Source organism: Eurypyga helias, unplaced genomic scaffold (genome assembly GCF_000690775.1).
Source record: "Eurypyga helias isolate BGI_N326 unplaced genomic scaffold, ASM69077v1 scaffold28945, whole genome shotgun sequence".
Classification (NCBI taxonomy): domain Eukaryota; kingdom Metazoa; phylum Chordata; class Aves; order Eurypygiformes; family Eurypygidae; genus Eurypyga; species Eurypyga helias.
This window is the reverse complement of record NW_010253838.1, coordinates 48,307-64,465: the sequence shown is the minus strand read 5'-3', so window position 1 is coordinate 64,465 and position 16,159 is coordinate 48,307. Positions and strand designations below refer to the sequence as shown.

General features: G+C 40.5%; 1 protein-coding gene across 1 annotated transcript in view; it reads right to left on the bottom strand.

Annotated features, from left to right (window-relative positions):
* Window positions 1-325: 325 nt before the first annotated feature.
* Window positions 326-16,159, bottom strand: part of ADK (adenosine kinase) — a gene marked incomplete at its 5' end in the record, with an annotated part of 47,358 nt that continues 31,524 nt past the window's right edge. The window contains one exon of the mRNA XM_010152806.1: window positions 326-450. Coding sequence (XP_010151108.1) covers window positions 326-450 — 125 coding nt within the window. The remainder of the gene's footprint in view (window positions 451-16,159) is intronic.

Below are 16,159 nucleotides of genomic sequence, written 5' to 3'. Positions count from 1 at the left end.
CAGAAGTATTTTAATGGTGTTAATTAGCAGTGTCATTTACACGGGACTTCCTGATGAACTGCGTAAGTAGAACAATTTTTCCTGACGCATGAGAGAACGAGCTTCACTTAGCACTGTTTCCAAAAGTTAAGACTACTGAGACATTGTAGTGGTAAGAAAAGGAAAACACCACAGAAATATAAATGCTGTTTAGAATACAATGAACAGAAGTACAGAAGCGTTGATGCAGGTAATTGGAAAGGTGAGGAAAGGGAAGGAGGAAAAACTTAGGCAGCAATCCCATGGCAACATGGGGGTTACTCTTGATCCCTCCAATCCACCAGCATCAGTGGAAGTCAGGCTTCTCTGGGAAGGTGCAACCTGACCGCTTGATAATTACGCTGGCTGCGTAATGTCCAGCCCGGATGCACTCGGTCACTGGCCGGTCGTAGACGAGCTGCGAGAGAAAGCCTACGGAACAAAGCCGGGGAGAAAGAGAAGGAAGCAAACGGTTAGAATGGGGTTTTTGTGTGTATCAGTTTGTCACAGGGCAAAGCACGGCAATCCTGGCCTAACTGCACGCACACAGGTAGCCTGGCTACTTTAAATTCAATATTGTGCTTGGGTGAGCTGCAGAGTCGGAGTGCTGCTGCTGTCATTTCCACCTGAAGTCTCCATTGGGTAGCTCCAAGTAAACTAAGGATTATCAAGGCTGATCTTCATTGGTGCCCCCAAAATGATTTTAGCAGAGTTCTTGCTCTCTTCCAGAGAGAACTCCCGATTCCTCAAATACCATTTTAAAAACAAAGAAGCAGTCTTCTTCCCTGCTGAAGCGAGCTCCTTCTGTTCATACTGGCTACAGCTCCAGCCCCACACAACTGTCACTCTGCAAGCTCTTCTCAGAAAAAGAGAAAGGCACTAACAAATAAGTGTTATCTCTTTAAGTGAATATAAGCAAAGAGCCCCAAAAAGGAGATTATTCATATGTACTTGGAAAAGTTAAGTACAAGTGGCACCAGAAATTTTATGGTTGAGTCCCTCATTTCAGAAACATTTTGTCTTGGCTGAAACTATTGTGATCGAAAGCATGACAGAACTTATGGCAGAGGTGAAATATGTATTTCCAATTTGGAAGAGGTTTTTAAGATGTGAAAAGTAAACTTAGTATCTTATAATTTAAAACTCTACTCTGTCATTCTAGAGGTAATATTTTATTCACTTTTATGCTGTTTTAATATGTTTCAGATGTATCTCTCTTCCTCATCCAGTCAAAGAAGGAAAGTGAGACTTGCCCAGGAAAATCACAATTCTAGCAAGCTGAAACATGTTCCTTTCAAAGCTTTCATCCACCATTTCAAGTTCCCATGTCACGCTCTGACGGGCCTTGGGCCTTGACGGTACAAATCTAGTCTTGAAACCATGTCTCTCATAAGTACTATGTAGCTCATAGGTACCCGTTTCTGACATATTACAGATTTTGATTCCAAGATGATATGTTTTGCTGGCTTGCTTTCAAATACACTTCTCTGGTCAGCCGGTTACCGTTGGAACAAAGACTGACAATCACATTGTGATGCTCTCATTTAACCTGTGCTCCTTTTCTAGGCATTTCCTTTCGTGGCACATCAGAGCATATTTTTAGAGCTCGATAAAAATATTTTATCCTACGCAATAAAGTCTGCTCCTTGAAGATGAAAAATAATGTAAAACCTGACAAATAAGGTTAGATTCACAAAGGATGATACTGGTAAGCAAAAGACCCGGAATTAATGAATTACCAAGATCTAGCTTGGCTTCTTGGTCATGACCCATAGTGAACAGATGCCTAGGTGACGTACAGTTTTCTCTAAACTGCACCAAGTGAAGAGTTTGAAACTGCTAAATCTATAAATCAAACACTTGTCATTGGAATAGGGAGACCATAGGAAGTAAGTGTTTTAGTTGACAACTGGGATAAAACGTGTGTGTTTCTGACACCAATACCTTTGTAGAGAACCACTCGTTGGCTAGAATTTCACAGGTATCGACTGACACGAGCTGGGGAAAAATGACTGCTTCACCAACAAAAGTTAAGCCCATAAGCACAAGTGGTGAGGACAGGAGTTTCCCGTATGCAAAGATGAAAATCTGCAGCGGGAAGAGGTGGTGCTGTGAGTGCACTCACTGATGGCAGCCGGGGGATGACAGACACAACAACTGTGGCAGGATGGTCCAGCTGTAATAGCTGGGTAACAGTTGAGGAATCTAAACCGCGTGCCTGGCAGAAATCAGACCATTCTGGAATAACGAGATGAAAATGGTCTGCTCTCCATTAAATTAACATGCATTCTTAGGAGAAACTTTCTTGGATATGTGGAGAATGTCAATCATTAAATTTAAACTGCCTGGGAGGCAGGAGCTTGCCAGTGTGCTTCTGGGTGGTTAAAACTTGAGAGCAAGTTGTAAGCGTATGTAAAATGAGGCTGTTAAGACAGTCCATTTCTGACTCAGTAAGTGTCGAAGATGCACTGGGCAGGCCTCCAAAGGCGAACATGAGGCTAGGTTTTGTGCAGAGCGTGAATTCAGAGGGGGCTTTTTACAAGAAAGAACAACTGTCCTCTATGTTTATGATCAAGGCATCAAACGTATATGGAGATGAGAAAATCCAAGGAGCACAGGACCATAAAACATGAATTATTTTTCAATATCAGCTAGACTGAGACTGTCATCACCTCCCAGGCTCACTGTAGTTTCAAGCTAGTGTGTATCTTTTGCCTTCAGTGAAGCTCCTTATTTATTTTGATCTACGCGAAAGCAGAATCAGCTGAAAAAACATCCTGTTCTAATTGAGGATAGAAACGAGAGATCTCTGTGATTTGAGAGTGATGGAGAAATGACTTTAAGTACAGCTGTCATAAATGAGATATGTAGAAACTGCAGTGGGGAGTTTGCCCTCAAACCATTCTCTTGTCTGTTGAGCTTCTCTTAAAAGGTATGTATTTCATAGATGAAATAGAAAGAGCAGTATCTGACACAGTATCGCATCGAATGACAATACAAACACACATATCACAAACATAGACCTACATCACATACTAAGACTAGGCAGTTGGCAAAGCAGACCCTGAGGGAACACCAGAAAGCGCTGCTGTTTGAGCAGAGAAAGAGCTCTATCAGGTTGGCTGCCTTAGCTGCAGAATGTTCTTTTTAGTTAATGCAGTAAAAAGCAAGATGGTCAGAATATAATGCAGAGTTTGCCTCCTCCAGCGTGTAAGGTACTGTGATGCAAACCCCGTGAGTCATACTCTCAGGGCATGGATTCAGACCTTCAAGGTTCAGCTGAAGAAATTACTGCCCCATCTGTTTTCCACCATCCTTCTTTGCTGCTTGTATAACCTGATGCTCTGTCAAAATGAGCCAGATCAGTTCAAACAGTGAGCTGTTGAAGAGCAGATCTTTGCTAACCCATCTGATTTACACTGAGTTAGTGAGTACTCCAACAGCCCTACCAGCGAGCAGGGCGGTGGAGGAAGATGATAAGCAGTTGAAGGCTGTAATCTCTTTAAGGTGCCATGACTGGAAATACAAGAAGATAACTAAACATGGCTTCAGTCCTACTTCACACTCCTCCTACAGTTTCACAGATAGAAAGGGCAGGATTGAACTCTGATCCTGCATCACGGCCCTGGGATCACAGAACTGGATCATGCCAGTGCATATTGAAGTAGCTCAGCAACTATTTTAACTTCTGCTGCGGCCTGAACTAGTTCCTGGCTATCACTGGGAGTGCAGAAAGCAGTCGTGTATTTTGGCTACAGAAGACAACCTCCCTTCAAATATTTTACCAAAACAACTTCTGGCAGTATTGTCTACCAACTTCTGGCAGTATTGTCTACCATCTTCTAAGTGCAGCTGTTCTGCACCAGCATTTCTACACTGCTGGAGCTGTGGATGGTGTTACATGCATCGCGTGCCACCTTCTTCACACTGGAACACGACGGCAAGAACCAAACTCAAGGGTTTCCCGCTTGTCTGCCTCCTGCCCTGACAACCAAAGCGTTTATCGTTTACGGAGGAAGAGAAATGGCAGTTGCAGGATGTCGAGTGGCCACCCTGCTGTAACCAGCTGTGCCGGTAAGCCTTCAGAGTAGACTGGGATGTCTTTCGTCCCTCACAGGCATGGACAGCCAAGTAACCACCTTGTACCTAGTCATGATAAGGACTTATTGGAACTGTGTCCAATTCATCCCACTTCTTCAGCATCTTCCTAAAAAGCAAAACCAACTTTCCTTCAAAGGCTGCTTTAAAGCCCAGAGTGGTACAAAATATGTTTGCGTTCCCAGATGATAGCAGTGATTATGAGACACCAATAGCTATTTTTGGCCCCAAATTAATTCTTTTCTGCTAAGCAGAGAAAAGCGCCTCCAAAATCACTTTGCTCTGAAAAGTGTGCCCGAAATAATTGAGAGTTAATCTTCATTATCTCCAGCTTCCTTACTACATATGCTCCAAGACAATGTTTGTAATTGTTAGGTCTGCAAACAGAATGAGGGGTGGAAAAGTCAAGTTGCTTGCTTTCTTCCTTTTTGTGCTCACCACCCAGTGAAAAGTTCCGTAAGCCAAGTACCAGAAGTGGTGCTTGAGCCTGCACAACCAGGCCCAAACCGAGGGGTCTCACTGAAACCAGCTCAATCCTCCTTGGGGATGTCAATATAGGTCTGAAAAGACACAGCAAGACAGTACATTGACTGACACAAAAGGTGTTGTCTTTACTCTGCTACTTCTGAGAGATGAGTAGCACTTAAAAATCATTAAAGGACAACAAAGTTCATTTTCTTGTGGCCAGCAAAATAGACATTTCAGAGGTACTTTCACCAAAATCAGTGATTTCTTTGAAAGTTTTGTTTCCAGATTAAGAGTGGCAATTCTGAATGAACGCCTCACGCTAGTGCATTTGGATAGGAATGTGGGAGTCCAATAGCAGAGATTTTAAAACAGTTCTGGTCTGCTTCAGTAATGGTTTAACAACACTTAAAAACAGCTCATACTGAAGCCAAATGTTTCATTTCAAATTGTACACTTGACAATTAATTTTAATGACTGTTAATTACTAATGCTGGCTGGAAATCCATTTATAGCCTCCGACACCCCGCTCCCCCACTACTCGTCTTTCTGCAGTTTCTCTCACACTTCCAACCTTTATAAAATGCCCAAGGCAAAATTAATGTGGTTTTTTGTTTGTTGTTTGCTTGCATTTATTTATTTATATATTTTTAATGCAAGCGAGAAAGGCAGGAAAAAAGCAATTAACAAATGCATTAATTATAAACTGACCCTGAGTCAGAGCACCTCAAAACCTTTTTCTATGTGATGCTCCCAGACAATCCTCCTCTTCCAGCTGAACCCTGAAGCATGTAATATAATCCATGCTTGCCAGGCCATTCACCAGCAAAACTGTCCCAGCCACAGAAAGGATCATGAACAGCTGAGCTGCCTCCTCTTTTCTGTATTTAAAGTTTCTACAGCTTAATTTATGAACTGCCTTTTTAAAAATGGTGTTATTCCACCACGGAGGACAGTTGCAAGCACCTTTTCACGCTCTCGTTCGTGTACAGCACTTATCACAGTTGCTCGAACGCTCATCTATTTTTATGTGATCCCACTAGCTTTCCAGGCCAGCAGTGTGGGAAGATGCAGTTTTCAAGAAACATTACCCTAGCAATGTAAAGCCTTGTCGCTGATATGACTGAGGCTTTTCTGGATGCCTTTCAGTGCTGTTGGAGTGGGTTAATGTTGTGGTAGCACGAGTCTGGTCAGTCGTAATCAGGTGGTTAGCAACGCCGGTGCCAAGAGCCAAGCAGCCAACCTAGATTTTGTAAAAGATGTTGGCATCAGATGATTCTGCAATATAGTCACTGAACGATCGTACGTCAACATGCTGAGGTTTCTCCTTTTTTAATTTTGTGGCAGATGGTGGGTATTACAGCCAAGAACTGTGGTAAGCCAGAGGCCCTGCCCATTGCTATCAAACCGAATGTTGGCTATTCTAAATGGAAACGCTTTTGATTAAGGGTGGGATCTGGCTTCTGTTTTCCTGTATTTTGGCACTGTGGTCTGTCACGTTAGACTCAGAGTATATACGACATTAAATGTAAGCATCTTCAAATACACTACACGTCTTTCAACCTTCACCCACTTCAGCGCTTTCTCTCTCAAAATGTAGTGTAAGAATTATTCCACACGTGCACAAGTATGTTATTCACTGCAAATGTGTATGTGTACAAACAAGTGTCTTCCCCTCTTTTTAAGATGAAACGGCTCTGTGCTTCTACAGAACTATGGTGCCAGGCTAATTACAAGTGAGAGAAAAAAGGTTACCAACCCTTGCAGAGAAACAGTCATTTAAGATGTATATCTAACAAGTGGCAACCTTGAAATCTCACTCTCACCGAAAAGAACATTAGAAAACCCTCCCTGACTATACCACTGGAGGAAAGTTTTAATGAAAACTAATTAAACTACAAAAATCTCAAGTGGTTAACTGATTTTAGGGGCTAAATTTCTGGCAATTCTAATTATCCTCTTGTGGCTTCACTTAGTGTTTCACAACCATGACAGATGACAATGAAAAACTGCAGTTAAATTCATCCTCCCTGACACCATGCTAAGCACTAGCTTCTCCCTCTCCAAGTAAAATCAATACCATGTTTGAGTAAACACGTTTACAGCTTTATTAGGGTGTCTCGCTTGTTCTGTAACAGCTACTTGAAGCTGTGGTAACAAATCGACTCAACTCAGTTAAACCTAGAGAGCTGAGTAAGAGGCTCATCGATAAGATTGTTATAAAAATAAACTGCAGGAGATCAGAAAGCTGGAACAAACAGCCTGGTAAATGTCAATATTTTCACTTCCAGAGAATGACAAAACCATGAGATCATGAATAAAATGTTTCAGAAGTCTATATTTACTTTATTTATACAATGGTCACGTGCTAAATGCATTTCGCTGTCTATGTACAGCCCTCTTACACAAACTTATTATGCCCTAATCACCAGCTTGAATCCTAAACCAAGCATGTTTTCAAGAAAAGCAGTTAGTATCAGTATTGCTGTCCCTATCCCTCTTGTTTTCTTTATATTTACAGGCACATTTTGGATGCATTGAATCTCTGTAAGGATCGCTCAGATGGGTATATGTCTTCCTCAGTCTGAGGTTATACAGCCATTTATGGACACATGCAAATAATACAACTTTGTTACTAGACAACTACGAATAAGTGAAAGGAGTGTTTGCAGTTTAGCAGCCTTTTCCTGGAATGGAGAGGAGGTGTTGAATACACAAAGCAAAAAAGAGTTCAGATTCTAATGCTTTAAACCATTGCATGTGGAAAATGTTAATGAAAGATTCCCGCAAAAATGTGACAACAAAAAATCCTTAAGTAAGACTCCACTACACCCTTGTTATTCCATTAGGAATCACTTACTCAAGGCTGAATAATCGCGTTGCATTGCATACGTGATTACCCCCGTTTGGACCTACTGGGCCAGCTCACTGCAGCTCACAGAATAAGGTGTCATCACAATCCCCAAGGCTTGCACAGATGCTTGGGCCCATCCGAGACTCTCCCTAAGGAAAATTAGCAGCCTTGTTTCTTTGATGCCATTGTGCAAGTAGGAATGGTGCTTGTAACTCTACAGTGATTTGGTCCTGAAGGCTGTGCAATGGATGGAGAAAACTCAGATCCTGATTTGAATCCTACTGAGACTGATGGGAATTTTCCAATCCCTGGCCTATGGTGGCTTATGCTGTGACTGAGTGCTGCCCACCTTTTGAGGGGGAACAGCTCAAAGCTGGAGGAGAGGCTTAAGTGTCTTCTACTGTGGACACCCTCCGTGTTAATCATCCTCAGTGGGCTCTACAACCTGTTGCATATCACCTCCATTAAACTCCCCAGCGCAATTTATTATCCAAGAAAAGAATCCTTTCAGCCTACAATACGCTCCAAGAAAGATGTGATGGAGGAAGCTGGTAACAAAGTTATAACATCTGATGGCTTCCTCCTGTTTTCCCTGTTTTTAATTTTTAAGTCCACATGATGAACACTGCGAAATTCCCTTTTGGATCAGAATCTGGTGGCTTTGGGCTTGTCTCCAAAAGTCAGGATCAGGGGAAAACATCTAATTTAAAAAAAAACCCTCCAAGCATACAAGTACTATTCAAGGCACGGTATATGCCAAACCAAATACAGGTATTTTCATTGGAAGCATCTTCTCTAACTATCTGAAAAAACTACTTTCCAGGCTCTCTCTGTTTTTCCTAAAAACATTTCATAGAAAGTTTCCTAGAAGAGTTGTTCAAAAGCTAAAATTCTCCTGAGCTGTTTGTGAGAGATCAGAATGAAATAAGCTTTCTTTTATTAGTACCTGAGGAAATTTTCTGAGCCTCAAAACAGATCTGTTGCATTGACATTAAACGGTGCAGATTACTACACCTACTGCTTGGGATAAGAGGACGAGAAATTCACTGATTTAATGTAGAAATAGTGAAGTTCTAAGCATAACAAAATGGAATACTATCCATATGGAATTACTATCCTCTGTTTAGTTTTTAGCAAATAGTACAAAAAAGGCTACATGAGTGTAACTTCTTAGTTGAGACTGGCGTGCACAAAAGCTTGGAGATTTGGAGTTGTGTTTGCAGAGGGACCATCTCTCGGTAAGGTTTTATTTGCAGCTATACTTCCACACCATCAAGCCGGCAGTACTCCACAAGAATCAAAGAGCAACACCCGACACAGTGGGAATACGGCAGCTAGACAGCCTACGAATTTCTTAACTTTTGTGGGCCGAAATAGCCTACCCTAGCATTATATTCATAACACTCCTATTTTAACACAGTGGCATTTAATACCTTTTGCCTCTTTAAGTATCTGTTACAGTCCTGGAATGATACTAATCACCTGCTGATCACCAGTAGCAGTAATGTCCCTGTAAGCCGTCAAAGAGCAGTGTCAAACCAACCTACAAGCACGGCTACTGCCACTGCTTTCAACTGGACCATGTTTTTTCATCTATTTCTTATTCATTGCAACCTTGCCAGCTTCCCACTTCAAGTACAAGCCCGTTTCAGTGGGGGGGAAGCAAACAAATGATGGGAGACGTTACCATCCTGTTACAGAACAGAGGCAGCTGCAAGTGAGTGAGGATCCTGCTGGCTACACCACGGCCTGAGAAGCACCGCTGTGGTCACTGTGTCCACCTCCACAGCCCTGCACCAAGCCATATTCGACATGAGATAGATAACATATTTCAGTGTGTTTTTTATATTTCATTGTGTGTTGTTGTATCTCCTGCAAATACAGCATCAGCTTAATCTGACACATCGTTTCTTAAGGGACTATATCCTGCCCTGATTCCCAGGGGAATGTTCTTGATGATCCAATCTGACTAGTGCCTCTGTCTCTACTCAGAATACATTAAAATAACACAAAAATATTACCAGGAGTCTGCGAGCAAGGTAATAATAACTCATTAAAGTAATTTCTAACCTTCCACATGAACATTTTCTTTATCATTACATGATTTGCTAACACATGACACATTAACATAAAATGAAATGTTATGAGGATAGGGATAGTAGGCATGACAAAATATTTTAAATGGTGATGATTTGCTTTGAGGCGTTAAGTCAATTTGTAATTGTCCCATAGCTATTACAGCAAGAATTGGAACTTTATAATTGGTTTTGAAGAGCTATTTTTAACACAGTAGATTTGTTTTTCAAAATGTACACAACCTATTTGACGTTTACTTCTCACAAAGCCTGTCCAGAATGTCACTGAATATATGGTGAGGCTAAATTAGGACTTTTAAGACCCAATTTTGCAAAATATTAATCCTCTTGCTGTGTACTGAGGCTCCCTTAACACTGACAGTGTCACTGACAGAGAAAGAGACACAATAGCTAGAAGGATCAGGTCCTGCTTCAGTCTAATTAGAAACTTCTGAGGGTTTTTAATTCCATACACTGATCCTTTTAAATGGATCTCTCGCTACTACATGTTACTTAAAAAATGACAGCAAATGTACTAATGTTTTTGCCTTACATTAATTCTACCATGTATTTTTCTGTATTGCTTTTAAATTGTATAGGTGAAAATGTGAATTACTGTATTCAAGGCAATACTATATGTACTATATGTACAATATATACTACATGCTGATTAAAAATACATATGTAATAAAAATAAGATGAGCAGTTAGAAATCAAGAGAATGGTAGCAATTAAACGATTCGTTCAGAATGGATCACAATTAAATTATACTTGGACAATGCCTGCTACCAGTTTTATGTATGCCAGAACAGAAGAGTGAATTGTTTCCAAGGAAATAACTTTGAATGGAAATTGGTAAAAAATAAAGTAGGGAATTAAAAAGAAAATAGGAAAATTCCATGTTTTTCCTGAGTGATATGTATTTTTATTTTTCTGTTTAAGTAGCTGCAACTCAAACTGTGGCAAACTTCTAAATTGCGACAGTACTAATACAGAAATTGCTAGTGACTGGCTACACTATTGATCAGAACAATGACATGCCTCTAGCTGAGACTGAGAAAAATCAACTAGGAACATATAACCTGGTAATTTTCTAGTTTGTAGAAGGTCAGTTACAGAGATAAGGTGGCCATCTAATAGCCTAGGTTTAGATGGGATGTTTATCTGAGAGAGTTAGGAATGCCATCAGAACACGTGGGCAGTAAGTCATGGACACGTTGACAAGTTATCCCCGAGCAAGCGAAGATTGATGCTCTATCTGCCGTTCAGCTATTATACTCCTGTATGCTGTTTATAGAACAGGGGTATTAAAGATGGGCAAAACGGGCTGCCAGTCAAAATGCTGATGACATTAAGAAGGTAATTTTATTTCAAAGCTTCATATCTCAACAGCCATGAACTCAGTAACAACAGGATTGCTCAGAGGCAATTAACCACCCATGTTGTATAAATGAAGACTATGAGAGTGCTGATTTCTGTTATAACATTTATCTTTACTTCAAAGACAAGGCAGAGCAATTCAAAGCAGTATCCCCTTGTCTCTTCGCTCATGAAGATACATTTTATAGCAGAAATCAACCATAACAAGCTATATGCACATAATATTTAATTGATATCACCAAAAATCCACCCCTCCCTCCCAGCTGGCAAATGAAATTGCATCTTGGAGCTCTGGTGTTCTCAGAAGGCAGTACTTCACAGCAGTGATACTTTATCCACTGTATTCCTCTTTATCAAATGTGGTTAAGAAAAGACGACAAGTTCCCAAGGTATCTTAAACAAGTATAAAAACCTTATACAAATTAACAACCACTGTAAGTGGATTAAGTATCTTCTGGTATCACACTCCTGCTGCTCAATAAAGAACTGTTCCTGGTTCCTTGAACTCCTATTTCAACAAATCTAGAATGTTTTAGGGGTGGTGAGTACTGGAAGGAGGGCAGCTTTTACAACAGAGATTGATACAGAGATGAAAATAAAACAAATAAGAGGCATTTCTATGCAAAAACATTTCTCTGCAATGTTTATAGTGAAAACAGATTCTTCCACAATCTTAGAGAGACCTAAAAGTCCATTAAGTAACTTTCTTTTTAACAGAGTCAGAAGCTCACTCATAATTTGGTATTCTGACAAATCATTCAAATCACCTGTCTCTGCTGAAGGCATTATCAGATCCTTCTGGCATGTTTAGCCCTCCTGGTATAGCCATATAGCAGCCATCCGTAAGAACTTACCTCTTTTCTCACACGTGCACATGCCTCCATCCACACAATTCCTTCACAGGAAATACATAAGGGACTTATTAGAGAAAGTCATGAGTACACTCCATCTTTGGCCTATATCATATTTGTTGTGAGAAGATGGAATTCCCATTGTATAAGCTTCAGTTTTTAATTCAGTCGGCTCTACTCTTTAGCCACCAACACAGCCCTCCGAAGATGACCAAGGCTGGATTTTCAGAAGAGCAGGAAATGGCACCTGGGAACCTAATTCCTATAGGATTAGAACTCACAGGACCATAGCACAATTTAGGTTGGAAGGGACCTCTGGACCTTACTTGCTTCAGCCCTTGGCTTAAAGCAGGGCCAACTCAGATCATGTTAAATCCCACCTAGGTGATTTTTTTATTTTAAAGATTCTTGGATTTCTTTCATAAATGATGGATTTTGCAGAACAACAGCATAAGAATTAGTGTACTGGATTCAATGATGTTTCCATTTGTATCAATAGTATACCGTTTAAATCCCCTAGTTTCAATCAAATTATTCCAATGCCACGCTAGTGTGTTTGGAAAACAGAGTCAGACCTTTTTAAAAAAGGTTTCTGAATCAAACTTTTAACAGTAGAGCTATCACCCTGTGCACTTTGGGTTCTTTGCAAACCTATATTTATATTTCTTGTGTTGTGTTTTTATAAACATAGATATATGTATAATATATTCAAAGACTGTTTCACATTAAGGATAATATTTTAAGATTTCAATAATGCAGAAGTATGCCAAATATTACTTAGCTCTGCAATCAAAGCTGGATGTCACCCTATAGAAAACCATTTGCATTTACCTCATGAAAGTAGGCTAAAATTTGAACAATGTGATGACCTTTAAGAAAACTCTTAGGAGTCCCAGGTCTTTATCTAATTTGTAGAGGCATTTAGATTAAGATGGAAAAATAATGTTTAGCATTAACCTCTATATTAAAGATGAGCTAATGGCTTTCTTGAGCCAGTCTGGCAACAGAAACAAAGTAAGTATCTCCACTATCCCTGCGGTCTCTGATGAAGAGATAGGGGTGCCAGGAGGCACACTCATGCAAGGACACGTACAAAAGATGACAATTCCTCTTTTGTTGCTGCCCCTGTCTCCTATCAGAGTAGTTATTAAGCGGTTAACCACTTATTCTGTAAGCACGTGCACCAACAAAATCCTGAACGCAGCTTTCAAACCACAGGTAGCAGCTTTATGAGATTCCTCCAAACATGAAGGCTGCCAATGGGATTTTTTAATTGACAGGTGGTTTGAGCTGTTGACCTCAGCTTTGATACCGACCGAGGAAAACTGCGATCAGCTCGTGTTTGGCACTGTATAATGCTCCTTCTATCTCGGGATTTCTTTTCCTTGAGAATGGTGTAACATCTTTATAGCACGGTTACAAGTAACACATACTTGCTGTGATCATTCTGTCACTGCTTCATCATGCTACTTTAAAAAGATTTATGGTTACATCTCATACCCTAGCACTTTTCACGCAGTATATGACTAAATCATAGTAGATTATGAAGTCAATATATTTATATTGACAGAAACCTGAAGAAACGTTGATTTTACACCTTTTCCTATTCATTTATTATGAACTCTCTACCCAGTTCCACTGAGTGGACAGATCCTAGGGGAGAGATTTTGCAGGGAACAATGGCAGTAACTATCAGAAAAGATGCTCATTGTGTTCATTAGTTACGGTGGCAATGACAAAGGGGAGTCCAAACACAAGGCAGAACTGCTCTGTCTAAAGAGAGCAGGATGGCATAAAGGAAAGCATAAGATGGTAAAACTGCCCATATTTCAATCTGCTTATTGCCATTACTTATTGCTTGGATTATCACTGCCATGGTGCAAACTGGGGCTGACTAGTAATAAATAAACGTTAATTTAATGAGTAATAGGATGTTCCCCAAACTCTACAAACGAAGGCTGTAATTCCAGTAAGAGGACTCTTGTGACGTAAGCCATGTCAGCAAAGCTCAAGTGATTTGTCAATGTCATCAGATCCCAGAGGTGGAATTGCAACTTTAATTTGTGGGTTTTTCAGGGATTTACAACCAAAAATCTGTGGTAGCCCCAAAATCCACAACAAGAGGTGCTGAGAAGCTACAAAGTAAATCATTATTGCTTAAACTTCTAAAAGGTATCAGTCTTTCTGTAAAGCAATAAGGGCAGAACTCTGTTAGTACTGCTTAGAGAATTTTTTAGCATAAAGGTACCTGAAGCAATTTTAAAACCCAGTTTCTCATTCATGCCCTGCACCAGCCTGAATGGCAGCTGACTTGATGCCTGCAGTCAGAGGCAAGAAATTCAGAGATATTCCTGGTGCCAACTTAATAAAAACAGATTTCCACTGAAGAATGCAGTTTATTTCTTGTTGCTAGCTGCTGGAGTGAGCTAGTTCTCCTTGGAGGCCAGCAGCTCCATGTTCAGAAATGCTGAACTCATGAATCAACTTACAGAGGTACAAGTGCCCAGAAACTTTGTGTCTTTAAACTCTGTCATGACTTCAAGGTTTCAAGACCTTCAGTAGTTAGATAGGTTCTAGGAAAAAAAAAAACCAAAAACTCAAAACCCAACAGATTTCTTACTTTCCACTTTCACATGGCGAAACACACGAGAAGTGATTTGCCAAGTTGGCATAATTGTAGAGAAGGAATTTCCTTCCATCTGTGAGTTATACCTCTGGAATAGAGCACCTCCATGAAAGACCTTTCCAAATATGATAGAGCCTAAGAAAACTCACCTCCTAATGCAAAACAAATCCTGCTTGATGGGATTAGTTCTCATTATATCCCACATTCCCCGCTCAGCCAAGACATTTGCTCGAGCAAAACCACTGTTCTGTCATGTTTATATACCAGTCCCAGAGAAGTATGGGAAGCATTGCCATGGGACTCTTGTTCTCTGCTGTTTGAATAAAGGAACTCTGTTTCCAGTATATTGTATATTGTGACACTGAGTGTGTTTTTGAGTTAAGAGATGAATAAAAACCTCAATCAAAGAAAGAAGCTAGAAGAACACTGAAGAGAATATAACCTTCCCATTATAAAAATTCTGTCAGGACAATAACACTGCACCTGGCTCAATGCTAGAATCAACAGAAGATACATATGTTGAGCAGTATTACGAACATTACTGTGTGGGGCTTTCTGGTAAGGACACAATAAAGAACTTTTCCTGTTGCAAATACGTACTTTGAAAACACATGAGAAGTGTGATATAGATAAAATACAGACATTTCCCCCAAATGAAACACAGACCAAATCAAAGCCTATCCAGTCCAGTATCCTATTTCCTACATATGGGAAGGAAAATGAAATGAACCCATGAAGGAGACCGCAGTATATACGACTAGAATCAGCTGTGTATCTAGACTGTTATGAGTCCCAAATCTCCCATATGAACTAAACTCAGGCATATCTGTTCTCTGAGGATAATAAACGACCAATTTATTATTTATGGAGTGACAGAGAACAACTAAGATATCTCAGAAGCTAGTGGAAGAACCATGGATATTCTGAAGCTCATGTTGCTTTGTGAGTCACAGCAGAGAGAAATATGGTGCAACAAGAACCTAAGCTCACATGCTGTCCCAGGGAAGTGTCTGAGCGCACTGGGATTTCAGACACATAGGCACCTGCTGAGCCAACTTTTACTACAGAGGTTGAACCAGCTGTGGTCCTTTCCTTCCCTGGCATCGAGGGAGGGCTACACAGTGCCATGCTACACTGCACTGCACTGCACTTGCCTCTGATGCCTCAGTGCTGTTTTGTGGGGGAACCGAGGAGAAGAATCTACGTCCATAAGTAATAACACAGGGCTTTTCCTAAGATTGCCTCAAATACACTGAAGTGTGCTGTATCCAGACACGTTATCTCAACAGACTTAGAATGACAAAGGGTAGCTGATCTTTTAGAAGACCTATTTTCTTTCCTTCCTTCCCAATGGAGTTCACCATTTTCTACATAATTTTTCCCCTTGGAGAAAGGAATCTCACCACCGACGCACGACCAGCCTGACAGGATGTTCCTGAAATCCTTACACTGCTGCTGGAAGGGAGCAGCTTGGAATAGAATCTGATGTGGTTTGTATCAGCCTGTCCATTCAGGATGTTCTGAATAATTCCTGAAGTCAACTCTTTAGCCCTTCTACAGAAAACCAGCAGCTATGGCAGTACCAGGGAAAAGGATATAATTTAAAGAGAAAGGGTTATGAGACAGGCAGTTCTTAAAGCCTGATAGTCCTCCTGCAGCTAAACTAGGGAAGAGCAAAAGTAGGATTATTAAAAAAAAAAAAAAAGTCCCGATATTAAAATGCCTAAAATCTCAAGAACTGAGAATAAATGCAACCCAAGATAAACATGGCAGACACATGAAAAGCTGCTTC